General features: G+C 39.2%; 1 protein-coding gene across 1 annotated transcript; it reads left to right on the top strand.

Moving 5' to 3' along the window:
• On the top strand, window positions 1–27,732 carry LOC149121465 (vomeronasal type-2 receptor 116-like). The gene is made up of 4 exons (XM_089315517.1): window positions 1–744; window positions 10,785–11,012; window positions 12,422–12,545; window positions 26,819–27,732. Exons 1-4 carry the CDS (start codon window positions 1–3, stop codon window positions 27,730–27,732), a joined length of 2,010 nt encoding a protein of 669 aa, XP_089171643.1.

Genomic DNA, 27,732 nt, shown 5'->3' with positions numbered 1-27,732 from the left:
ATGGCCAGCAGTGACAGCTCTTTGGGCCATGGAATGATCTCCTTGTTGCTGCATTTTGGTTGGACTTGGGTGGCGCTCTTTGTGTCTGATGACATGAAGGGAGAGCAGTTCCTTCAGTACTTTGAAGCTGCAATGCTCAAGAAAGGAATCTGTGTGGCCTTTACAGTGAAGCTCCCTGTCACAAAGAAGTTGTATGCGGATAGTGATCTCACTTTCATGAGTAGCATCAGAGTTTCATCTGCAAATGTGCATATTCTCTATGGTGATGTAAGAGGTCTCATCAGTGTGGACATTTCAGTGCAGTCATATTTAACCATGGGGAAAGTGTGGATCATGACATCAAAGTGTGATCTTGTCATTTCTGAGACAAACCACATGTTGCACTCTTTTCATGGAGGTTTCTCCTTTTCACCCCACAAGGAAGAAATCCTTGGACTCAAACTTTTTGTCAAGACAGCAAAGCCTTCTCACTACCCAGAAGACTTTTACTTCAGTAAATTATGGCTTTTTCATCTGGGCTGCTCACTTGAAGGATCATTTTGTGGACATATTGGAACCTGCTCACCAAATACTTCCTTAGAGTTTCTTCCAGGACACATTGACTTGCTGACCATATCTGACTCCAGCTATTTAGTCTACAATGCTGTCTACACAGTGGCCCACGTCCTCCATAAAATGATTTTGGAGAAAGTAGAAATGAGATCCTTAGCAGAAGCATCCCAGCCCATGATTCTTCCCTGGCAGGTAAACCTCCCCTGGAACAGAACAGACACTGCCCACTTGATGGAATCTAGAGATGTTTTATTGAGGTACAGCATCATGACCCTGCTCTCATTTTAAGGTCAACAGGATTGCAATGGATGATTTTTTTTAATTATTTCTTTATTTGAGAGGTAGAGTTACAATAAGAGGGAGAGACAGAGAGAAAGGCCTTCCATCTGCTGGTTCCCTTCCCAAATAACTGCAATGGCTGCAGCTGGGCTGATGGAAGCCAGGTGCCTGGATCTTCTTCTGGGTCACCCACATGGGTTCAGGGGCCCAAGCACTTGGACCTGGAAGCTGGGATCTTTCCATTGGTTACAGCTATATCTGTGATTGTTCACTTTGGCTGGAGTTTTCAGTCATTGCAGATTTTGAATGTATACTATTAGAAATTGTATCAGAAAATAGTGTTTTTTTACTTTGCATAACTAAGACTTTCAAATTTTATTTATTTATTTAAGGGGCACAGATTTCATGTATTTATATGTCAATGTAAGAAAAATAACAACACTTCCCACCCTTTCACCCTCACTCCCACCCTTCATCCTCCTTCTTTTATATTTCTTTTAATTTTTGTGATAACATACTTTCAGCTTACTTTATAATCATATGCTTAAACCTCTACTAAAGAAGGAATTTAACCAGTAGTAAGTAGATCTCTTTCTCAGGAGTATAGTCTACATGGGCTATAAATAATAATCAAATCTCAGGATACCTATGTCACTCATTTATGTTTATATTGAAAAATGCATACAAACAATAAGTAAAATGAACATATAATTAGATCTGTACTATTAAGTTTAGTCTCTGAAAATATTTTAGTGAATAATTCTCATCTTTATCAGAACCCATTATTTTAAAAGAAATTTTATTCATGTATACAATTTAGGAACATAGTGATAATTCCCCTCCTAGCCTCTCTCCTGCTCACACTCCAACTCATCCTCCTCCTCCCTCTCCCGTTCTAACTCTTAATTTTTGCAAAGATCTATTTCCAGTTTATTTAATGATCGTATGGTTAACCCTACACTAAGTAAAAGAGTTCAACAAATAGTGTGAAGGAAAAACCTCTCTCTTCTTCAGCAGAAGAGACAAGGGTTGTAAACCATTATTAAATCTCAAAATGTTGGTTTCACTCCAATACATTATATTTCAGGTACTGTAATAGTTACCTTGGTTCAGAGAAAATATATGGTATCTATCTTTTTGGGACTGGCTTATTTCACTAAGTATAATGGTTTCCAGTTGCATCATAGCACAAGGCAGGATTTCATTTTTTTCAGCTGAGTAGTATGCCATAGTGTATATATGCCATAATTCCTTTATCCAGTCAACAGTTGATGGATGTCTGGGGTGAATCCATATCTTAGCTATTGAAAATTGTGCTGTAATGAATATGAGGGTACAGATAACTCCTTCAGGTGCTGATTTCTTTTTGTTTGGGTAAATTCCCAGGAGTGGGATGGCTGGATCATATGGTAGGTCTGTATTCAGGTTTTTTAAATAGAAAGCTTTTATTTAATAAATATAAATTTTCAAAGTACAATTTCTGCAGTTCTTCCACCCCAAACCCACCCTCCTACAATCCCAAACAATCCCAAACAATCCCACCACTTACTAGTGCTCCCATCCCATTCTTCATTGATTTATTTTTAATTATCTTTATATACAGAAGATCAACTCTGTACTAAAAGTAAAGATTTCAACAGTTTGCACCCACACAAACACACAGAGGATAAAGTACTGTTTGAAGACTAGTTTTACTGTTAATTCTCATAGTACAATACATTAAGGACAGAGACCCTACATGGGGAACAAGTGTAGAGTGATTCCTGTTGTTGATTTAACAATTGACAGTCTTATTTATGATGTCAGTGATCAACCGAGGCTCTTGTCATGAGCTACTAAGGCTATGGATGTCTCTTGAGTTTAGGCAAGGCCATAGTCAAAGTGGAAATTCTCTTCTCCCTTCAGAGAAAGTTACCTGCTCTTTTGATGGCCTCCTTTCCACCGGGATCTCAGTCACAAAGATCTTTCATGAAAGGTATATTTTTGCCACAGTGACTTGGATTTCCATGCCTGAAATGCTCTCCTGAGCTTTCTAGACAGATCTGAATGCCTAAAGGGCTGATTCTGAGGCCAGAGTGCTGTTTAGGGCATTTGCCATTCTATGAGTCTGCTATGTGGCCTGCTTTCCATGTTGAATCGTTCTCTCCCTGTTAATTCTATGAATTGTTATTAGCAGACATTTTTCTTTGACACTTAATCCCATCTTTATGATCATTTATGAACTTAAACTGATCACTTTAACTAATAAGGTGGCATTGGTACCTGCCAACTTAATGAGATTTGGAGTCCCATGGGAAGTTTTTAGCTTTACCCTTAGGGATAACTCCAAGGAACGTGTGCTGAACTGTCCATCTCCCCCCTCTATATTCCCACTCCTATTTTAAAGAGGGATAAATTTTCAATTGGATTTAACCACCTAAGAATAAATGTGTGTTAAGTTTAGTGTTCAACCAATGGTATTAAGAAGAAAAAGAAAATACTAAAAAGAATAAAATAGTAAGCTGTTCCTTGACAGTCATGACAAGGGCTGATCAAGTCATTTCTTCTTATAGTGTCAGTTTCACTCCTACAGGTTTCCTTTTAGGTGCTCAGTTAGTTGTCACAGGTCAGGGAGAACCTATGATATTTATCCATTTGGGACTGGCTTATTTCACTCAGCATGATGTTTTCCAGATTCCTCCATTTTGTTGCAAATGACCAGATTTCACTTTTATTTATTTATTTATTTATTTATTTATTTATTTTGCCGCTGTTAGTATTCTATAGAGTACATATCCAATAATTTATTTATTTTTCTGGGTGCAAAATTTTTTTTCATTTAGTAAATATAAATTTCCAAAGTACAGTTTATGGATTACAATGGCTTTCCCCCCATAATTTCCCTCCCACTTGCACCCCTCCCATCTCCCGTTCCCTCTCCCATTCCATTCACATCAAGATTCATTTTTCAATTATCTTTATATACAGAAGATCGATTTAGTATATATTAAGTAAATATTTCATCAGTTTGCACCCACATAGAAACACAAAGTGTAAAATACTGTTTCAGTACTAGTTATAGCATTACTTCACATTGGACAACATATTAAGGACAGATCCCACATGAGAAGTAAGTACACAGTGACTCCTGTTGTTGACTTAACAATTTGACACTCTTATTTATGGCATCAGTAATCTCCCTAGGCTCTAGTCATGAGTTGCCAAGGCTATGGAAGCCTTTTGAGTTCACCAACTTCGATCTTATTCCGACAGTGTCATAGTCAAAGTGGAAGTTCTCCGCTCCCTTCAGAGAAAGGTACCTCCTTCTTTGATGGCCTGTTCTTTCTACTGGGATCTCACTCGCAGAGATCTTTCATTTAGTTTTTTTTTTCAGAGTGTCTTGGCTTTCCATGCCTAAAATACTCTCATGGGCTCTTCAGCCATATCCAAATGCCTTAAGGGCTGATTCTGAGGCCAGAGTGCTACTTAGGACATCTGCCATTCTATGTCTGCTGTGTATCCCACTTCCCATGATGGATCATTCTCTCCTTTTTTGATTCTATCCGTTAGTATTCGCAGACACTAGTCTTGTTTGTGTGATCCCTTAAACTCTTAGACCTATCAGTGTGATCAATTTTGAACTGAAATTGATCACTTGGACTAGTGAGATGGCATTGGTACATGCCACCTTGATGGGATTGAGTTGGAATCCCCTGGTGTGTTTCTAACTCCACCATTTGGGCAAGTCCGATTGAGCATGTCCCAACTTGTACATTTCCTCCCTCTCTTATTCCCACTCTTATATTTAACAGGGATCACTTTTCAGTTATAATTTAAACACCTAAGAATAATTGTGTGTTAATTACAGAGTTCAACCAATAGTACTAGGACAAAAATATAAAATGGATATAGTATTACATTGTACATCAACAGTCAGGACAAGAGCTGATCAAGTCACTGTTTCTCATAGTGTCCCTTTCACTTCAACAGGTTTCCCCTTTGGTGCTGTTAGTTGTCACCAATCAAGGAGAACAGATGATATTTGTCTCTTTGGGACTGGCTTATTTCACTCAGAATGAGGTTTTCCAGATTCCTCCATTTCATTGCAAATGACCGGATTTCACTTTTATTCTTTTTTTTTTAACCACTGTTAGTATTCTATAGAGTAAATATCCAATAATTTCTTTAAGCATTCTTCCATTGATGGGCAACTAGGTTGATTCTAAGTCTTAGCTATTGTTAATTGAGCTGAGATAAATGTTGAGCTCTTTTTTTTTTGCCAATTTAAATTTCCTAGTGTAAATTTCGAGGAGTAGGATGGCTTGGTCATAGGGTAGGGCTGTATTTAGAGAGAGAGAGAGAGAGAAAGAGAGAAATCGAGAGGGTCTTACATCAAATGGTATGCTTTCCAATTGGCCACAAGGATAGAGCAGCACTGTTTTGAAGCCAGGAGCCAGGAGCTTCTTCTGGGTCTCCCACATGGGTGCAGAGGTCCAAGGACTTAGACCATCTTCTACTGCTTTCCCAGGCCATAGCAGAGAGCTGGATCAGAAGTGGAGGAGCTAGTCTCCAACTGGCACCCATATGGGTTGCTGGTGCTTTAGGCCAGGGTGTTAACCTGCCGTGCCACAGCCCCAACCCCTATAGTGACTTTTCCAGTTTGCATTCTGACCAAAAGTGCATTAGTGTGCCTTTTTCCTCATATCCTCACCAGCATCTGTTGTTGATTCATTTCTCTATGAAATCCATTCTAAACTGGGTGAGGTGAAACCACATTGTAGTTTTGATTTTTGATTTGCATTTCCCTGATGGCTAGTGACCCTGAACTTTTTTCATGTGTCTGTTGACCATTTTGATTTCCTCTTTTGAAAAACGTCTGTTTAGGCCCTTGGCCCATGTCTTAAGTGGGTTGTTGTTTTGTTGTGGTGAAGTTAGTTTATCTCTTTGTAGATTCTGGCTATTGATTCTTTATCAGTTGCATAGTTTGCAAATATTTTTCCCCATTCTGTTGGTTCCCTCTTCAGTTTCCTGACTTTTTTTTGCATTACATAAACTTCTCAATTTGATGTAATCCCAGTTGTTAATTTTGGCTTTGTTTTCCTGTGCTTCTGGGGTCTTTTCCAAGATGTCTTGGCCTGTGCCTACGTCTTGCAGGTTTTCTCCAAAGTTCTCTAATAATTTGATGGTGTCAGGTCATAAATTTAGATCTTTAATCCATGTTGGAGGGATTTTTGTGTAAGGTGTAAAGTGTGGAAATTCAGTTTCCGCAGCACCATTTGTTGAATAGACTGTTCTTGCTCCAGGAATTGGTTTTAACTCCTTGATCAAAAATAAGTTGGAGGGCTGGTGCTGTGGCACAGTGGGTTAAAGCCCTCCCCTGAAGCACTGGCATCTCTTATGGGCACGGTTTCTAGTCTCAGCTTCTCCTCTTCTGATCCAGCTCTCTGCTATGTCCTGGGAAAGCAGTAGAAGATGGCTCAAGTCTTTGGGCTTCTGCCTCTATGTTGGAGATCTGGAAGAAGCTCCTGCTCCTGGCTCCGGATCGGCGCTGCTCTAGCAGTTGCGGCCATCTGGGGCGTGAACCAGCAGATGGAAGACCTCTCTCTATTGTCTCTGACTCTCTCTGTAACTCTGCATTTCATATAAATTAAATAAATCTTATAAAATAGAAGTTGGTTATAGATGTTTGGATTGATTTCAGGTGTTTCTGTTCTGTTCCATTGGTCTATCCATCTGTTTTTGTACCAGTACTAGGTGATTTTGATTATAACTGCCCTGTAGTATGTCTTGAATCTGTTATTGGGATGCCTCTAGCTCTGTTTTTGTTGTATAAGATTGCTTTGGCTATTCGAGGTCTCCTGTGCCTCCATATGAATTTCAGCATTTCTTTTTTCCAAATCTGAGAAGAACATCTTTGATATTTTGATTGGTATCACATTGAATCTATAAATTGATTTTGGAAGAATGGACATTTTGATGATATTAATGATTCCAATCCACAACCATGTAAAATTTCTTCATTTTTTGGTATCTTCTTCTATTTCTTTCTTTAAAGTTTTATAATTCTCATCATCACGTTCTTTGACATCCTTGGTTAAGTTTACTCCAAGATATTTGATTTTTTTTAGCTATTGTGAGTGATATTGATCTTAGAAGTTCTTTCCTAGCTGTGGCATTGCCTGTGTATACAAAGGCTGTTGATTTTTGTACATAGTTTTTATATCCTGGTACATAGCCAAACTCTTCTATGAGTTCCAATAATCTCTTAGTAGAGTTCTTTGGATCCTCTAAATAAAGAATCATATCATCTGCAAAGAGGGATAGTTTGACTTCTTCCTTTCCAATTTGATCCCCTTGATTTCTTTTCTTTTCTTTTGCCTAATGGCTCTGGCTAAAACTTCTAGTACTGTATGAAATAGCAATGATGAGAATGGGCATCTCTGTCTGGCACTGGATCTCAGTGGGAATGCTTACAACTTTTCTCCACTGAGTAGAATGCTGGCCGTGTGTTTGTCATAAATTTCCTTTATTGTGTTGAGGAGTGTTCCTTCTATACACAGCTTACTTAGAGTTTTCCACCATGATAGGGTGTCATATTTTTTCAAATGCTTTCTCTGCATGTATTGAGATAATCATATGGTTTTCTTCTGCAGGTTGTTAATGTGGTGTATCACATTGTTTGTTTTGTGAATGTTGAACAATCCCTGCATACCAAAGATAAATCCCAGGTGGTCTGGGTGGATGATATTTCTGATGTGGTGTTGCATTCTATTGGCTAGAATCTTATTGAGGATTTTTGTGTCCATGTTCATAAGGGAATTGTTCTGTAATTCTCTTTCAATGTTGCATCATGTTTAAGTTTAGGAATTAAGGTGATGCTGGCTTCATGGAAAGAATTTGGGAGGATCCCTCTGTTTCAATTGTTTTGAATAGCTTGAGAAGGATTGGAGTTGGTTCTTTACATTTCAGGTAGAATTCAGCAGTGAATGCATCTGGTCCTGGGCTTTTCTTTGTTGTGAGGGCCTTTATTACTGATTCAATTTCTGTCTTGATTATGTGTCTGTTTAGGTTTTCTATATCTTCATGGTTCAAGGTAGGTCTTAGGTGTCCAGGAATCTATCCATTTCTGCTAGATTTCCCAGTTTGTTGGCATACAACTCTTTGTAGTAATTTCTGCTACCTCTTTTAATTTCTGTGGTGTCTGATGTTACATTCCCTTTTTCATCTCTATTTTTATTGATTTCGGTCTTCTCTCTCCTTTTTTTGGTTAGTTGGGCCAATGGGGTGTCAATTTTGTTTATTTTTTTAAAAGTACCTCTTTGTATTGCCAATATTTGGTAATGTTTTTTAGATTCAAATTTGTTGATTTCTTCTCTAATTTTAATTACAGATTTTGTTGCTGGTGGATTTCTTAAGAGAGCCATTCTAACAGGAGTGAAGTGAAACCTCATTGTGGTTTTGATTGGCATTTCCCTGATGGCTAGTGATCCTGAGCATATTTTTAAGTGTCTGTTAGCAATTTGAATTTCCTCTTTTGAAAAATACCTATTCAAGTCCTTTGCCCATTTCTTTCTTAATGGGGTTGTATTTTTTTGTTGTTGTTGAATTTCTTAAGCTCTTTATAGATACTGCATGTTAACCCTTTATCAGTTGCATAGTTTGCAAATACTTTCTTCCATCTGTTGATAGCCTCTCCATTTTGCTGCGTGTTTCTTTTGTGGTGCAGTAGCTTTTCGGCTTGATGTAATCTCATTTGTTAATCTTGGCTTTGATTGCCTGTGCTTCTGGGGTCTTTTCAAGAGTCTTTGCCTATGCCAAAGTCTTGCAGAATTTCCCCAATGTTCTCTCGTAATTTGATGGTATTGGGTCATAGATTTAGGCCTTTGATCCATTTTGAGTGTGTTTTTGTGTACGTTGTAAGGTACGGGTCTAATTTTACACTTCTGTAAGTGGAGATCCAGTTTCCCCAGCACAATTTGTTGAGGAGATTGTGCCTTCTTCAGGGATTTATTTTATTCCTTTGTCAAATATAAGTTGGTTGTGGATGCATGGATCGATTTCTGGAGTTAAGAGCCTATTACATTTATTCTCTTCTGTTTGTTGACTTACTTTTTCAGGGATTTCTGTTGAACTTCATCTGATATGTTACGCAGGACAAAGTGCTTCAAGAATTCGAATGCAACTCATGAGAAAACAAAGATAAACAAATGGGTCAAATTTTTTGAAATTATGCAAAAACCAGCATATATGGACATATTGGATAGTAGTTATTACATTTGTATTTCTGTATACACTGTGGCCCATGTGGTTAGGAGATACATTTTTTGAAAGTAGAAATGAGTTCTACATAATATCCTAAGATGACTCTGGGAAATACAGTGTGTTACAAAATCTGCAAGAATCAAGGAGCAGAAATTGTGGTCATATTTCTTATATATGAGACTATTGAGGATGCACATTAGTTAGCACAGGATATGTCCTCTGGGTTACAGATGGTTTTGCCTAGATTTTCCTCACAGCTTATTTGAATCTACTCTTTCCCCATATATAGAATATATTTAGGAAGTTCTGTTTGCATGTGAAAAGTACAAATAGATGAATAAATTTGTTGAACAAATAGGTGTGTTATGTAGAAGACAAATATGTATATGTAAAAAATAACATCAGAAAGTTCACTTCATAATCTATCTTCTATTTTACTTATAGGAGTGTTTTATTTTTTATTTTACTTTTTATTTTTTTGACAGGCAGAGTGGACAGTGAGAGAGAGAGAGACAGAGAGAAAGCTCTTCCTTCACTGTTGGTCCACCTCCAATGGCCGCTGTGGCTGGCGTCCTGCAGCCAGTGCACCACGCTAATCTGAAGGCAGGAGCCAGGTGCTTCTCCTGGTCTCCCATGTGGGTGCAGGGCCCAAGCACTTGTACCATCCTCCACTGCACTGCCGGGCCACAGCTGAGAGCTGGCCTGGAAGAGGGGCAACCGGGACAGAATCCAGTGCCCCGACTTGGACTAGAACCTGGTGTGCTGTTGCCACAAGGTGGAGGATTAGCCTATTGAACTGCGGCGCCGGCTGAGTGTTTTATTTTTATTTGTGATTAGATTCAAACTTTAGAAAAGTAAACAGAATTCTTCCCCAGAAATAACTATGGATTATTTGGAAATCTTCTACAAATTATTTAAGAACTAACTGATAGCTATTTAAATATAAAAACTTAGTTTTATCCTGCAGCAGGTGTGTTGTACCCAGAATGTCAAGGGTTAGCATATACTATGGGTAACCTCAGGACCATCAGTATATTTGTTTTTGGCCATACAGTCCTACCTGGAATGTCAAAGGTAATCACACTTACCATAAAAAGTGACCCAAAATATTTAGAGAAAAAACACTCATGTATTATTTCAAGCTCTGTTAAGATATAAATGCATATATCTATGTATCATTGCATATATAGAAGACATGCACACATTTTTATAAATATGGATCTCAGTGCTAAGAGGGGTCTTGAGTCAGTTCATGGAAAATGTATATGATGAAATTAGCATACATGTTTATCTAATTTTTCAATCAAAATAACTGATATTTCATTCTGTTCTTGAACCTCATGAAGCCCCTTTGTATGCACATAACTGTGACATATCACAACTGTCAAGGTATTTAAAAGACCAACCATGTTGTACTCAATTGGTTATATTAGGGTTAGCTTCCATAAAGCCCCACCTAAACCTTCTGGCTGCAGCAGAGCCTTGCAATAGTTCCCCTCTGAACCCCACAAACTACAATTTTTCTGACTGGATACAACCATTATACTTTTATATTTGGGGGGGATCAAATGTTCTCTTCACTAGAAGTTGTTGACCATCCAAAGAATTAAACCTGGAACATAGAGAGGAGGGTAGAAAATGCTTGTTCAGTGCATATACATCTCCCTCTAATTTGAAAGGTCTCCCTGTTACCACTTATTCCTGTTCTCCAGCTTCATCCAATCCTGAGGAAAATCCAGTTTACAAACCGTGCTGGAGATGATGTGTTTTTCCATGAAACAAGACACCATGTGGTACATTATGATATTCAGAACATTGTAAATTTTCCTGCTGGATTTCGCTTGCTGGTTAAAATTGGAGAATTTTCCTCTAAGAGTCCACATGACCAAGATTTGCTGATCAATGAAGACATTATAGAATGGCCTGTTGGATTCAAAAAGGTGCAGTTTTCTTTTTATATTGGATAACTACAGAGAGATCTGAGTAGAGCCTTGGGAGATTAAGTGTGAAGTGACCATGTGATTCCCATTTCCCATCTTGGCACTTAACTGATGGTGTTCCTTACACATATCCTGAGCTAACACCTATCAGAAGAGCATGAGTGCATAGCCTTACCTTTTCAGTTTTGTCATAATTATTGGTGTAGCAGTTGAGTTAAAACTAGACAAAGTTAATGAATAGAGGCAGAGACCCACGTATAGATATATAGATCTTTAACATATCTCTGTATATATTCTCAACTCTTTAATCTCATAAGTCACAGTCTTTCTTATTTTTTTTAAATGTTTTATTTCAATGGCAGAGTTAGAGAGAGGAGAGTGGTGGGGGGAGATATCTTCTGTCTGCTGGTTTATTCCACCAATGGACAACAGGCAGGGCTGGGCAGGTCCAAAGTCAAGAGCCAGGAACTGCTTGTGGGTCACTCATGTGGGTCAGGGGTCCAAACACTTGGTCCATTCTCTGCTGCTTTCCAAGGCATGTTAGCAGGGAGGTGGATTGGAAATGGAGCAGCTGGGAATAGAAATGGTGCCCATATGGAATGCTGGTGCATCAGGAGGTGATTTAATGTGCTACACCACAAGACTGGCCCCCCTTGTATTATATGTATATGTATATATGTACATATAAATATATATATATATATATTTATATTAAACAGGCAGAGTGGACAGTGAGAGAGAGAGATAGAGAAAGTATTCCTTTGCCGTTGGTTCACCCTCCAATGGCCACCGTGGCCAGTGCACCGCGCTGATCTGAAGGCAGGAGCCAGGTGCTTTTCCTGGTCTCCCATGGGGTGCAGGGCCCAAGCACTTGGGCCATCCTCCACTGTACTCCCTGGCCACAGCAGAGAGCTGGCCTGGTAGAGGGGCAACTGGGACAGAATGTGGCACCCTGACCGGGACTAGAACCCAGTGTGCTGGCACCGCTAGGCGGAGGATTAGCCTATTGAGCTGCAGCGCCAGCCCTGCCCTTGTTATATTTTCATGCATGATAAGTAGAAATACATAATGGGTTGACTTATTCATCTTCTTGCAGATACTATTCCCATATTCCTTTACCACATAGAATAATGCATTTTAAAGATTTTAGATAAAGTGACTTGATATGCATGACATTGCCCAAGGGATCTAACTGATACTATATGAAATAAAATTGAGCAGGTATTTTTGTAATACTTGATAAAGAAACGATGAGGTGGGAGTGATGATCATAGAAACCTGCATTAAATGTCATAGTCATGGCCTTCAGTTGAAGGTCAGTGTTATGCTGTAAGGAGGGAAGTATTGACACCCATTATAATGGCTGATAACGTGGAAAACCATGATCAATGCTTTTCTTTTTCCTTCAGACTCCTCAATCTGTGTGTAGCCAGAGCTGTGGTCCAGGATTTCGGAAAATGTCACAGGAAGGAAGACCTGTCTGTTGCTATACTTGTGTTTTTTGTCCAGAGAGAGATGTTTCCAATCAGACAGGTAGAAAATACAGAATTTCAGATTGACAGCTTTACTGTCCTAATTATTTCTCAATAAAAAAGAAACCAAAGAGATTTGCAGTGACTTCATACTGCACCACGGTTCTCAATGCCAGCTTATTCTCATTCATTCAGTGTAACCATGCATGATTATTACTGCTACTTCTTTATGTGTAAGCTGTTGTCTAGTGATATTCCTTCTAAAATATATCTGAAAGTGCTAGATAAGACAGCATTCTTCTCTGATTTGCAGGTCGAACTCACTATATTCTTTTTTTTAATTTTTTGACATGCAGAGTGGACAGTGAGAAAGAGAGACAGAGAGAAAGGTCTTCCTTTGCCACTGGTTCACCCTCCAATGGCCGCCACGGCCGGCGCGCTGCGGCCGGCGCACCACGCTGATCCGATGGCAGGAGTCAGATACTTATCCTGGTCTCCCATAGGGTGCAGGGCCCAAGTACTTGGGCCATCCTCCACTGCACTCCTTGGCCACAGCAGAGAGCTGGCCTGGAAGAGGGGCAACCGGGACAGAATCCGGCATCCGACTGGGACTAGAACCTGGTGTGCCGGCGCTGCAAGGCAGATGATTAGCCTAGTGAGCCATGGCGCCGGCCGAACACATTATGTTCTAAGACATATAAGATGTGTAAAAACCTAGGCTTCCTGTTGGTGCCTAGAAGTCTTGAAACGAATACATTTTTATACACACATGATAAGCACAAAGCTATTGCACATATTTCATTATATAATTATTGCATTCCTTTTTTTAAACTTTTATTTAATGAATATAAATTTCCAAAGTACAGCTTATGGATTACAATGGCTCCCCCCCCATAACTTCCTCCCATCTGAAACCCCATTTCCTTCTCCCTCCCCCCTTCCATTCACATCAAGATTCATTTTCCATTCTCTTTATATACAGAAGAGCAGCTTAGCATATATTAAGTAAAGATTTCAACAGTTTGCACCCACATAGAAACAGAAAGTGAAACATAATGTTTGAGTACTAGTTATAGCAGTAAATCACAATGTACAGCACATTAAGGACAGAGATCCTACATGAGGAGTAAGTGCACAGTGACTCCTGTTGTTGACTTAACAAATTGACACTCTTGTTTATGGCATCAGTAATCACCCTAGGCTCTTGTCATGAGTTTCCAAGGCTATGGAAGCCTTTTGAGTTCACCGACTCTTATCTTATTTAGACAAGGTCATAGTCAAAGTGGAAGTTCTCTCCTCCCTTCAGAGAAAGGTACCTCCTTCTTTGATGACCTGTTCTTTTCACTGGGATCTCATTTGTGGAGATCTTTCGTTTAGTTTTTTTTTTTTTTTTTTGCCAGAGTGTTTTGGCTTTCCATGCATGCAATACCCTCATGGGCTTTACAGCCAGATCCGAGTGCCTTAAAGGCTGATTCTGAGGCCAGAGTGCTGTTTTGGAATCTGCCATTCTATGGGTCTGCTGTGTATCTCACTTCCCTGTTGGATCATTCTCTCCCTTTTTTATTCTATCAGCTAGTATTAGCAGACACTAGTCTTGTTTATGTGCTCCCTTTGTCTCTTAGTCCTATCATTATGATCAATTGTGCACAGAAATTGATCAACGGGACTAGTGAGATGGCATTGGTGCATGCCACCTTGATGGGGTTGAATTGGAATCCCCTGGTATGTTTGTAACTCTACCATTTGAGGTAAGTCAGCTTGAGCATGTCCCGAATTGCACATCTCTTCCCTCTCTTATTCCCACTCTTATATTTAACATCGATCACATTTCATTTAAGTTTCAACACTTGAAAATAACTGTGTATTGATTACCGTATTCAACCAAAAGTATTAAGTAGAACAAAAGAAAATACTAAGAGGGATAACATATTAAGTTGTTCATCAACAGTCAGGTTGAGGGCTGATCAGGTCACCGTTTCTCATAGTGTCCGTTTCACTTCAGGAGGTTTCCTTTTTGGTGCTCAGTTAGTTGTCACCGATCAGGGAGAACATATGGTATTTGTCTCTTTGGGACTGGCTTATTTTACTCAGCATAATGCCTTCCAAATTCCAAACAGGGATCACTTTTCAATTAAAATTTAAACACCCAAGAATAATTGTGTGTTAATTACAGAGTTCAACCAATAGTACTAGAACAAAAAAATACTAAAATGGATAAAGTATTACATTGTATATCAACCGTCAGGACAAGAGCTGATCAGGTCACTGTTTCTCATAGTGTCCATTTCACTTCAACAAGTTTCCCCTTTGGTGCTCAGTTAGTTGTCACCGATCAGGGAGAACATATGATATTTGTCTCTTTGGGACTGGCTTAATTCACTCAGCAGGATGTTTTCCAAATTCTTCCATCTTGTTAGAAATGACAGGATTTCATTGTTCTTGACTGCTGTATAGTATTCTATAGAGTACATGTCCCATTATTTCTTTATCCAGTCTACTGTTGATGGGCATTTGGGTTGGTTCCAGGTCTTAGCTATTGTGAATTGAGCTGCAATAAACATTAATGAGCAGACAGCTTGTTTGTTTGCCAATTTCATTTCCTTTGGGTGAATTCCAAGGAGTGGGATGGCTGGGTCGAACGGTAGGGTTATATTCAGGTTTCTGAGGAATCTCCAGACTGACATCCATAGTGGCTTAACCAGTTTGCAATCCCACCAACAGTGGGTTAGTGTCCCTTTTTCCCCACATGCTCTCCAGCATCTGTTGTTGGTAGATTTCTGAATGTGAGCCATTCTAACCGGGGTGAGGTGAAACCTCAATGTGATTTTGATTTGCATTTCCCTGATTGCTAATGACCTTGAACATTTTTTCATGTGCCTGTTGGCCATTTGGACTTCCTCTTTTGAAAAATGTCTATTGAGGTCCTTGGCCCATCTCTTAAGTGGGTTGTTTGTTTTGATGTTGTGGAGTTTCTTGATTCTTTGTAGATTCTGGTTATCAACCCTTTATCAGTTGCATAGTTTGCAAATATATTTTCCCATTCTGTCAGTTGCCCCTTCACTTTCCTGACTGTTTCTTTTGCAGTACAGAAACTTCTCAATTTGATGCATTCCCAAATTGAATTTTGGTTTTGACTGCCTGTGCTTCTGGGGTGTTTTCCAAGAAGTCTTTGCCGGTACCTATATCTTGCAGGGTTTTTCCAATGCTCTCTAGTAATTTGATGGTGTTGGGTCATAGATTTAAGTCTTTATTCCATGTTGAGGGAATTTTTGTGTAAGGTGAAAAGTAGGGGTCTTGCTTCATGATTCTGCATGTGGAAATCCAGTTTTCCTAGCAGCATTTATTGAATAGACTGTCCTTACTCCAGGGATTGGTTTTGGATCCTTGATCAAATATGAGTTGGCTGTAGATGTTTGGGTTGATTTCTGGTGTTTCAATTCTGTTCCCTTGCTCTATCCATCTGTTTCTGTACCAGTACCATGCTGTTTTGATTACAACTGCCCTGTAGTATGTCCTGAAATCTGGTATTATGATGCCTCCGGTTTTGTTTTAGTTCTACAAGATTGCTTTAGCTATTCGAGGTCTATTTTGCCTCCATATGAATTTCAGCATCATTTTTCCAGATCTGAGAAGAAGGTCTCCAGTATCATGATTGGTATCGCATTGAATCTGTAAATTGGTTTTGGGAGAATGGACATTTTGATGATATTGATTCTTCCAATCCATGAGCATGGAAGATTTTTCCATTTTTTGATAACCTTTTCAATTTCTTTCTTAAAGATTTTGTAATTCTCATCATAGAGATCTTTAACATCCTTGGTTAAGTTTATTCCAAGGTATTTGATTGTTTTTGTAGCTATTGTGAATGGGATTGATCTTACAAGTTCTTTCTCTGCCATGGTATTGCCTGTATATACAAAGGCTGTTGATTTTTGTGCATTGATTTTATACCCTGCTACTTTGCCAAACTCTTCTATGAGTTCCAATAGTCTCTTAGTAGAGTTCTTTGGATTCCCTAAGTAAAGAATCATATCATCTGCAAAGAGGGATTCTTTCTTCCCAATTTGTAACCCTTTAATTTCTTCTTATTGCCTAATAGCTCTGGCTATAACTTCCAGAACTATATTAAATAGCATTGGTGAGAGTGGCCATCCCTGTCTGGTACCAGATCTCAGTGGAAATGCTTCCAACTTTTCCCCATTCAATATGATGTTGGCCGTGGGTTTTTCATAAATTGCTTTGATTTTATTGAGGAATGTTCCTTCCATACCCAGTTTGCTTAGAGTTTTCATCATGAACGGGTGTTGTATTTTATCAAATGCTTTCTCGGCATCTATTACGATAATCATATGGTTTTTCTTCTGCCGTCTGTCAATGTGGTGTATCACATTGATGGATTTGTGAATGTTGAACCATCCCTGCATACCAGGGATAAATCCCACTTGGTCTGGGTGGATGATCTTTCTGATGTGTTGTTGCATTCTATTGGCGAGAATTTTATTGAGGATTTTTGCATCTATGTTCATCAGGGATATTGGTCTGTCATTCTCTGTCAATGCTGCATCTTTCTTTGGCTTAGGGATTAAGGTGATGCTGGCTTCTTAGAAAGAATTTGGGAGGATTCCATCTTTTTTGATGGTTCTGAATAGTTTGAGAAGAATTGGTGTTAGTTCTTGTTTAAATGTCTGGTAGAATTCAGCAGTGAATCCGTCTGGTCCTGGGCTTTTATTGTAGGGAGGGCCTTTATTACTGTTTCAATTTCTGTCTCAGTTATGGGTCTGTTTAGGTTTTCTATGTCTTCCTGGTTTCATTTAGGTAGGTTACATGTGTCCAGGAATCTATCCATTTCTTTTTTTTTTAACTTTTATTTAATGAATATAAATTTCCAAAGTACGACTTATGGATTACAATGGCTTCCCCCCCATAACGTCTCTGCCACCCACAACCCTCCCCTTTCCCACTCCCTCTCCCCTTCCATTCACATCAAGATTCATTTTCAATTATCTTAATATACAGAAGATCAGCTTAGTATACATTAAGTAAGGATTTCAACAGTTTGCTCCCACACAGAAACATAAAGTGAAAAATAATAGATGATTTTTTTTAAATGATGATGAAATCAGAGCAGACCTATTGTCATGTTTAATCCCAGTGAGAGTCAAGTTGGGAGTTGAGAATTTATTTATTTATTTATTTTTTTACACAGGATCAGTTTAGTATACATTAAGTAAAGATTTCAACGGTTTGCACCCCCATAGAAACACAAAGTGAAATATATTGTTTGAGTACTCGTTATAGCATTAAATCTCAATACACAGCACGTTAAGGACAGAGATCCTACATGAGGAGTAAGTGCACAGTGACTCCTGTTGTTGACTTTACCAATTGACACTCCTGTCTATGGCATCAGTAGTCTCCCTATGCTCCAGTCATGAGTTTCCAAGGCTATGGAAGCCCTCTGAGTTCTCCGATTCTTATCTTGTTTAGACAAGGTCATAGTCAAAGTGGAGGTTCTCTCCTCCCTTCAGAGAAAGGTACCTCCTTCTTTGAAGACCTGTTCTTTCCACTGGGATCTCACTCGCATAGATCTTTTGCCAGAGTGTCTTGGCTTTCCATGCCTGAAATACTCTCATGGGCTTTTCAGCCAGATCCGAGTGCCTTTAGGGCTGATTCTGAGGCCAGAGTGCTATTTAGGACATCTGCCATTCTATGAGTCTGCTGAGTATCTCACTTCCCATGTTGGATCACTCTCCCCTTTATTTATTCCATCGGTTAGTGTTAGCAGGTACTAGACTTGTTTATGTGCTCCCTTTGACTCTTAGTCCTTTCATTATGATCAATTGTGAACTGAAATTGAATACTTGGACTAGTGAGATGGCATTGGTACATGCCACCTTGATGGGATTGAATTGGAATCCCCTGTTATGTTTTTAACTCTACCATTTGGGGCAAATCAGCTTGAGCATGTCCCAAATTATACATCTCTTCCCTCTCTTATTCCCACTCTTATGTTTAACAGGGATCACATTTCTGTTAATTTTTAACACTTAAGAATAACTGTGTATTAATTACAGAATTAAACCAGTCATATTAAGTAGAACAGACAAAAAAACTATTAAGAGGGATAATGTATTAAGTTGTTCATTAACCGTCAGGGCTATGCTGATCCAGTCACCGTTTCCCATAGTGTCCATTTCACTTCAGGAGGTTTGCTTTTTGGTGTTCAGTCAGTTGTCACCGATCAGGGAGAACATATGGTATTTGTCCCTTTGGGACTGGCTTATTTCACTCAGCATGATGTGTTCCAGATTCCTACATTTTGTTGCAAATGACTGGATTTCATTCTTTCTTACTGCGGTATAGTATTCTAAAGAGTACATATCCCATAATTTCTTTATCCAGTCTACCGTTGATGGGCATGTAGGTTGGTTCCAGGTCTTAGCTATTGTGAATTGAGCTGCAATAAACATTAGGCTGCAGACCGCTTTTTTGTTTGCCAATTTAAATTCCTTTGGGTAAATTCCAAGGAGTGGGATGGCTGGGTCGAACGGTAGGGTTATCTTCAGGTTTCTGAGGAATCTCCAGACTGACTTCCATAGTGGCTTGACCAGTTTGCATTCCCACCAACAGTGGGTTAGTGTCCCTTTTTCCCCACATCCTCGCCAGCATCTGTTGTTGGTAGATTTCTGAATGTGAGCCATTCTAACCGGGGTGAGGTGGAACCTCATTGTAGATTTGATTTGCATTTCCCTGATTGCTAATGACCTTGAACATTTTTTCATGTGCCTGTTGGCCATTTGGATTTCCTCTTTTGAAAAATGTCTGTTGAGGTCCTTGGCCCATCTCTTAAGTGGGTTGTTGGTTTTGTTTTTGTGGAGTTTCTTGATCTCTTTGTAGATTCTGGTTATTAACCCTTTATCTGTTGCATAGCTTGCAAATATTTTTTCCCATTCTGTCGGTTGTCTCTTCACTCTCCTGACTGTTTCTTTTGCTTTACAGAAACTTCTCAATTTGATGCAATCCCAATAGTTAATTTTGGCTTTGACTGCCTGTGCCTCCCGGGTCTTTTCCAGAAATTCTTTGCCTATGCCAATATCTTGAAGGGTTTCTCCAATGTTCTCTAGTAACTTGATGGTGTCAGGTCGTGGATTTAGGTCTTAAATCCATGTTGAGTGTATTTTTGTGCAAGGTGTAAAGTAGGGGTCTTGCTTCATGATTCTGCACGTGGAAATCCAGTTTTCCCAGCACCATTTATTGAATAGACTGTCCTTGCTCTAGGAATTAGTTTTAGATCCTTGATCAAGTATGAGTTGTCTGTAGATGTTTGGGTTGATTTCTGGTGTTTCAATTCTGTTCCATTGGTCTATCCATCTGTTTCTGTACCAGTACCATGATGTTTTGATTACAACTGCCCTGTAGTATGTCCTGAAATCTGGTATTGTGATGCCTCCGGCTTTGTTTTTGTTGTACAAGATTGCTTTAGCTATTCGAGGTCTCTTGTGCCTCCATATAAATTTCAGCACCAATTTTTCCAGATCTGAGAAGAAGGTCTTCGGTATCTTGATTGGTATCGCATTGAATCTGTAAATTGCTTTTGGGAGAATGGACATTTTGATGATATTGATTCTTCCAATCCATGAGCATGGAAGATTTTTCCATTTCTTGGTATCCTCTTCTATTTCTTTCTTTAAGGTTTTGTAATTTTCATCGTAGAGATCTTTAACGTCCTTGGTTAAGTTTATTCCAAGGTATTTGATTGTTTTTGTAGCTATTGTGAATGGGATTGATCTTAGAAGTTCTTCCTCAGCCATGGCATTGTCTGTGTATACAAAGGCTGTTGATTTTTGTGCATTGATTTTATACCCTGCTACTTTGCCAAACTCTTCTATGAGTTCCAATAGTCTCTTAGTAGAGTTCTTTGGGTCCCCTAAATAAAGAATCATGTCATCTGCAAAGAGGGATAGTTTGAGTTCTTCCTTCCCAATTTGTATCCCTTTAATTTCATTTTCTTGCCTAATAGCTCTGGCTAGAACCTCCAGAACTATATTGAATAGCAGTGGTGAGAGTGGACATCAATGTCTGGTCCCAGATCTCAGTGGAAATGCTTCCAACTTTTCCCCATTCAATAGGATGTTGGCTGTGGGTTTTTCATAGATTGCTTTGATTGTATTGAGGAATGTTCCTTCCATACCCAGTTTGCTTAGAGTTTTCATCATGAACGGGTGTTGTATTTTATCAAATGCTTTCTCGGCATCTATTGAGATAATCATATAGTTTTTCTTCTGCAGTCTGTTAATGTGGTGTATCACATTGATTGTCTTCCGCACATTAAACCATCCCTGCATACCAGGGATAAATCCCACTTGGTCTGGGTGGATGATCTTTCTGATGTGTTGTTGCATTCTATTGGCGAGAATTTTATTGAGGATTTTTGCATCTATGTTCATCAGGGATATTGGTCTGTAATTCTCTTTCAGTGCTGCATCTTTTTCTGGCTTAGGAATTAAGGTGATGCTGGCTTCATAGAAAGAATTTGGGAGGATTCTCTCTTCTTCGATTGTTCTGAATAGTTTGAGAAGAATTGGAGTCAGTTCTTCTTTAAATGTCTGGTAGAATTCAGCAGTGAATCCATCTGGTCCTGGGCTTTTCTTTGTTGGGAGGGCCTTTATTACTGTTTCAATTTCTGTCTCAGTTATGGGTCTGTTTAGGTTTTCTATGTCTTCCTGGTTCAATTTAGGTAGGTTGCATGTGTCCAGGAATCTATCCATTTCTGATAGGTTTCCCTGTTTGCTGGCATACAAGTCCTTGAAGTACTTTCTGATGATTCTTTTTATTTCTGTGGTGTCTGTTGTTACGTTTCTTTTTCAACACTGATTTTATTGATTTGGGTCTTTTCTCTTCTTTTTTTAGTTAGTTGGGCCAATGGGGTGTCAATTTTGTTTATTTTTTCAAAAAACCAGCTCCTCGTTTGGCTGATCTTTTGTAATGTTTTTCTTGATTCAATCCTGTTGATTTCTTCTCTGATTTTAATTATTTCTCTTCTCCTACTAGATTTGGGTCTGGTTTGCTGTAGCTTTGCTAGATCCTTGAGGTGAATTGAAAGCTCATCTATTTGGTGCCTTTCCAATTTCTTGATGTAGGCACCTATTGATATAAACTTTCCTCTTAACACTGCTTTTGCTGCATCCCATAAGTTTTGGTATGTTGTGCTGTTATCCTCATTTACTTCCAGAAAGTTTTTGATTCCTCTTTTGATTTCTTCTATGACCCATTGTTCATTCAGGAGCATGTTGTTCAATCTCCATGTGTTTGCGTATGCTCTAGGGATTCCTGAGTTGCTAATTTCCAGCTTCATTCCTTTATGGTCTGAGAAGCTGCATGGTATGATTCTAATTCTTTTGAATTTGCTGAGACTTGCTTTATGGCCTAGTATGTGGTCAATCCTAGAGAAGGTTCCATGTACTGCTGAGAAGAATGTAAAATCTTTAGCTGTAGGATTGAAAGTTCTGTATATATCTGTTAGATCCATTTGGGCTATAGTGTCATTTAAATCTACTGTATCCTTGCTGATCTTCTGTCCTTCTGATCTGTCTATTTCTGAGAGTGGAGTATTGAAGTCCCCCAGTACTATTGTATTGGGGTCTAAGTCTCCCTTTAAGTCCGTTAACAAATCTTTTAGATAAACCGGTGCCCTGTAGTTAGGTGCATATACATTGATAATCATTATATCTTCCTGTTGAATTGATCCCTTAATCATTATGTAGTGTCCCTCTTTGTCTCTCTTATCGGTTTTTGTGGTAAAGTTTATGGTGTCTGATATTAAGATGGCTACGCCCGCTCTTTTTTCATTTCTGTTGGCATGGTATATCTTTTTCCAGCCTTTCACTTTCAGTCTGTATGGATCTTTGTTGGAAAGATGTGTTTCTTGTAAGCAGCAAATAGATGGGTTTTGTTCCTTAACCCAATCAGCCAATCGGTGTCTTTTAACTGGACAGTTCAGGCCATTCACGTTCAATGTCACTAACGATAAGTGGTAACTTTGCCCTGCCATTTGCCAAAGATAAGTTCTAATATATGCTTTGAATTCCCTGTGATCTTTTGCTGTGAGCTTTCCTTCCTTGGTTTCCTTCCTTTACCTTCTTTCATATTGATGACCGTGTTTCTTTGTTTCTGTGTGTAACACATCTTTAAGCATCTTTTGCAGGGCTGGACGAGTGGCAACCAATTCTTTCAATTTCTGTTTGTTATGAAAAGTCTTTATTTCACCTTCATTCACAAATGATAGCTTTGCAGGATATAATGTTCTGGGCTGGCAGTTGTTCTCTTTTAGTACCTGGGCTATATCTCGACATTCCCTCCTAGCTTGTAGAGTTTCTGATGAGAAGTCGGCTGTGAGTCTGATTGGAGATCCTCTGAGAGTAATCTGACGTTTCTCTCTTGCACATTTTAGGATCTTTTCTTTCTGTTTCACTGTGGAGAGTTTAATTACAACGTGTCGTGGTGAGGATCTCTTTTGGTCATGTTTATTAGGGGTTCTGTGGGCTTCCTGTACTAGGATGTCTCTGTCCTTCTCCAAACCTGGGAAATTTTCTGCTAATATCTCACTAAAAAGGCCTTCTAATCCTTTCTCCCTCTCCATGCCTTCAGGAACTCCTAGAACCTGAATGTTGGTTTTTTTTAAAATAGTATCCTGAATATTCCCAACACTATTTTTTAGATTTCTGCTTTCCTCTCCTTTTCTTTGGTTTGATTGTATATTTTCCTGTGCTCTGTCTTCTAAGTCTGATGATCTCTCTTCTGTTTCACCCATTCTGTTTTTTAGGCTCTACTAGTTTTTTCTTTTCATTTTGATTCCTCCTTAATATTTCATTTTCATGAGAGAGATTTTCTATCTTGTCCATTAAGGATTTGTGTAGTTCCAGAATTTGTTTTTGAGAACTTCTTAATGTTCTTATCAATTTTTTGAGATCCGCTTCTTGCATTTCTTCTATCTCATCATCTTCATAATCTTGAATTGGGGTGTCTATTTCATTTGGGGGTGTCATAGTGTCTTCCTTGTTTTTGTTACCTCGGCTTTTGCGTTTGTTTGTGATATTGGAGATATTCTTTGTTTTTTTCTCATTATACTGTGACTCTAGATTAAGAGGACTGTCTGCTTTTGATGGATCCTTAGAGGCTGTGATTTGTGTGACCAGAGAGCTCTGGTTCTACAGGGTTAAGGGTGTGCCAAAGGTGATTTTCCCTGATTGTTCTCTTGCTCACTCTCTTTCTCTCTCTTTTGACATAGTTGGGAAGTAATTCCACACAGCTGAGTGGAATTGAGAGTAGTTGATGTATGAAATGTGGCCCCTGTAGCTATTTGTTTGCTTACCAGAGTCAGGTTTTTCTGCTTGGCTAATGAGGGGCACCCGCTTTGCATATGCAAAATGGTACACACCACTTTACTTACATAAAATGGCACTTGCCCTTTGTCTTGCTCGGCTTTGTAAGGTGAGTGGAGAGAGAAGCTAAATGTCCGTGCCAGTTACCCTTATTTATTTGATTTTTTTCTCTCCTCCAGCCATCCTGAACTTCCCCAATGGGGTTTCATTCCTTGTTCTCTGCAGGGTCTTTCTGCCTTTCCCCACCAATGTCTCAGGTTACCCAGAGGTTTTTTTTCTCACCTCCCCTTCCCGTGCTGGCGGGAAGACTCTGCAGCTCTGGTGGGTTCGGTGGGTCCAGCGGGTCCCATGGCTTGGCTTCCACGTGGTGGGCGACCTTGCTCTCCCTGTAGGTCCTCAGAGTCACAGCCACTAGATCTGGAAGAGTTCCCTCTGCAGTTTTTCCCTGATCCTTTTCCTGAGGCTACCGTAACTCCACTTTTATTAAACTATCTTTTCCCAGACTATCGGTGTGCGCCCTCACTATTCCACCATCTTCCAGTCTTATTTCTGTGCATTCCTTTTAATACCGTATCTTTAATATTATATGTGAGACTAAGGATGACTAATTAAAACCACAACACTTTCTCTCAGGTCTATGGAATTTATTAAGAGAAATGTTCCAAGTGATATATGAATACCACAACCTAATTAAGCACACAATTTAGTATCCCTATAAAAACTTTTGAACAAGACAAGAAATTACCTTTCAAAATTATGAATCAAAATGAATGTACTGAGAAGTATAAAAATATACTAGGTCTCAATAAGAACTATTTCCATTGTTCACAATATTAAGAGATAGACCTTGGAGTCATTTGATTCAATGATGTTATCAGTAGCAACCATTTGGTTTCAATCTTTCCCAAGAGGAAATTTATATTGTTAGTCATTAGAAAGGTAAAGAAACAATGACTTAACTTATCCATAATGGGTTTTGGGAATACCCACTAATGTATAAAAAAGTATGAAAAATGAATGAACATACACTTGAAGCCCATTGTGCAGCAGCATTTGCTTGTGTGCCTTCAGAATGTCTCTGAGATCACACCTCTTGAATATATGAAGAATGAGTATCTCCAGATAAAAATTGCCAGGGAGAATTATTTTAAAATGTTTCTGAATATTTTATGATTGAATAAGTACCACCTGCAAAAATTGTATAATACCTTTATGATAAAGGTAGCCAAATCAATACCATTTTCTGTATTTAACTGAAATGTCATTGAAGCAGAGAAATACCCATTCATTGACCTCTATTTAGGACTTCTTTCTTGTGTAATGGCACAAGAGTTTTTTCATGAGGGACAATGTGGTGTGCAGAGCTCAAAGTATTCCATTCCTTCCATGAGGCAGAAGGGTAATAAGCCCTTATTTCAGGTGAAATTGGAAAGTTTCAAAAACCTAATTTCTCCTTGAAAATTTTGTTGAAAATATCAGTTATACCCAAATGACTTATAATAAAGTCAAACTCCTCCATAAAATCCAAATGTTTTTGATTTGATAAAATATATTTCAACCTTTGCATTGAATAACTGACAAAAATTGTCCCAGAGTTATGAAAATATAAAACAAGGAAAGACTTTTTACCAGATATCAAATAGTATCAATGAAGAAATGCTAGATATTGATTGTTGTAAGGATTTCATAGGCATTTTGCATTTTTATTTCTCTGCAAGAGAAGGAAAGCTCTAAAGCTGATTATCCTAGGCAAATGTTCTAAGCCATGATAATGCAGGATTGAGCATGAGAAAGACTGGAGACAGCAGGGGGAGGAATTCAGAAGAATGCAAATGGACATCACTGTGCCACAGGATGAGCCACCCTAACCAATCATTTGCTAAAGATGCCATTTGAAATAGTTTGTTCCCATTTGTAGATGAGAATTCTCCCTGGGTCAGGAATGTAGAAACTTGCTCTGGTGTGGCCTCATATTTTTAAGAAAACTTTTATTTAATAAATACAAATTTTGAAAGTACAACTTTTGGATTACAGCAGTTCCCCCCCCCATAACTACTACCCCATGCACAAACAACCCCATCTCTTACTCTTCCATCCCATTCTTCATTGATTCATTTTTAATTATCTTTATATGCAGAAGATCAATTTAGTATAAACTAACTAAAGATTTCAACAGATTGCACCCACACAGCATACAAATTATAAAGTACTGTTTGAAGACTAATTTTACCATTAATTATCATAGTACAACTCATTAGGACAGAGATCCTACGTGGGGAGTAAGTGCACAGTGACTCCTGTTGTTGATTTAATAATTGACACTCTTATTTATAATGTCAGTGATCAACCAAGGCTCTTGTCATGAGCAGCCAAGGCTATGGAAGCCTCTTGAGTTCACAAACTCCGACCTTATTTAGACAAGGTCGTAGTCATAATGGAAATGCCTCGATTCAGAGAAAGATACCTCCTTTGATGGCCTGTTCTTTCTGCTGGGATCTCACTCACAGAGATATTTCATTTAGGACATTTTTTACCACAGTGTGTCTTGGCTTTCCATGCCTGAGAAACTCTCATGGGCTTTTTATTCAGATTGGAATGCCTTAAGGAATGAATCTGAGGCCAGAGTGCTGTTTATGGCATTTGCCATTCTATGAGGCTGCTGTGTATCCCACTTCTAATGTTGGATCATTCACTCCTGTTTAATTCTATCAATTATTATTCGCAGACAATGGTCTTATTTATGTGTTCCCTTTGATGTTTAATCCTATCTTTATGATCAATTTTGGTGTTAAACTGATCACTTTAACTGGTAAGATGGCATGGTTATCTGGGTGTGGCCTCATATTACATCAGAGTATTTTATACTCAAAATGGTATTCAAAGTGACCGTTTCTCCCAACAGGAAAAATTTCAGAATTTCAGTAATGGAAACTCAGCCTTTCTTCTTCCACAGATGCAGAACAGTGTATCCAGTGTGCAGAGCATGAGTATCCGAACATGGAGAGAAGTCACTGCCTCCCCAAGATGATGACCTTCTTAGCCTTTGAGGATGCCCTGGGGATGGCTCTGGTTTGCATGGCTCTGTGCTTCTCTGTAACCACAGCTGCAGTTTTGGGGGTCTTTGTGAAGCACCGAGACACTCCCATCGTCAAGGCCAATAACCGGTCTCTCAGCTACATCCTGCTCATCGCCCTCCTCCTGTGCTTCCTGTGCTCCTTACTCTTCATTGGCCGTCCCAACACAGCCACCTGCCTCCTCCGACAAATAACATTTGGTCTTGTGTTCACAGTGGCTATTTCTGCTGTGCTGGCCAAGACCATCACTGTGATTCTGGCTTTCAAGGTTATGAAACCTGGAAGAACTATCAGGCGATTGCTTGTATCCGGAGCTTCTAACTTCATCATTCCCATCTGTTCCTTGATCCAACTAGCTCTCTGTGGCATCTGGTTGGGAATCTCTCCTCCATTTATTGAGTTAGATGCATATGCTCAGCATGGCCACATCATCCTGGTGTGCAACAAGGGCTCAGTCACTGCCTTCTACTGTGTCCTGGGCTACCTGGGTTCCTTGGCCCTAGCGAGCTTCACTGTAGCTTTCCTAGCCAGGAATCTGCCTGACACTTTCAATGAAGCCAAGTTCCTGACGTTCAGCATGCTGGTGTTCTGCAGTGTCTGGGTGACCTTCCTGCCTGTCTACCACAGCACCAAGGGGAAGGTCATGGTGGCCGTGGAGGTCTTCTCCATCTTGGCCTCCAGTGCGGGACTCCTGGGGTGCATTTTTGCCCCCAAGTGCTACATTATTCTTATAAGGCCTGAAAAGAATTCTTTGAAAGGCTTAAAGAAAAGAGCAAGTTCTACGGGATTCTAA

Source organism: Oryctolagus cuniculus, chromosome 16, assembly GCF_051225735.1.
Source record: "Oryctolagus cuniculus isolate XC-2025 breed Fujian yellow rabbit chromosome 16, ASM5122573v1, whole genome shotgun sequence".
NCBI lineage: Eukaryota > Metazoa > Chordata > Mammalia > Lagomorpha > Leporidae > Oryctolagus > Oryctolagus cuniculus.
Note: the sequence above shows the minus strand (reverse complement) of the source record. Positions and strands in the feature narration are given on the sequence as shown.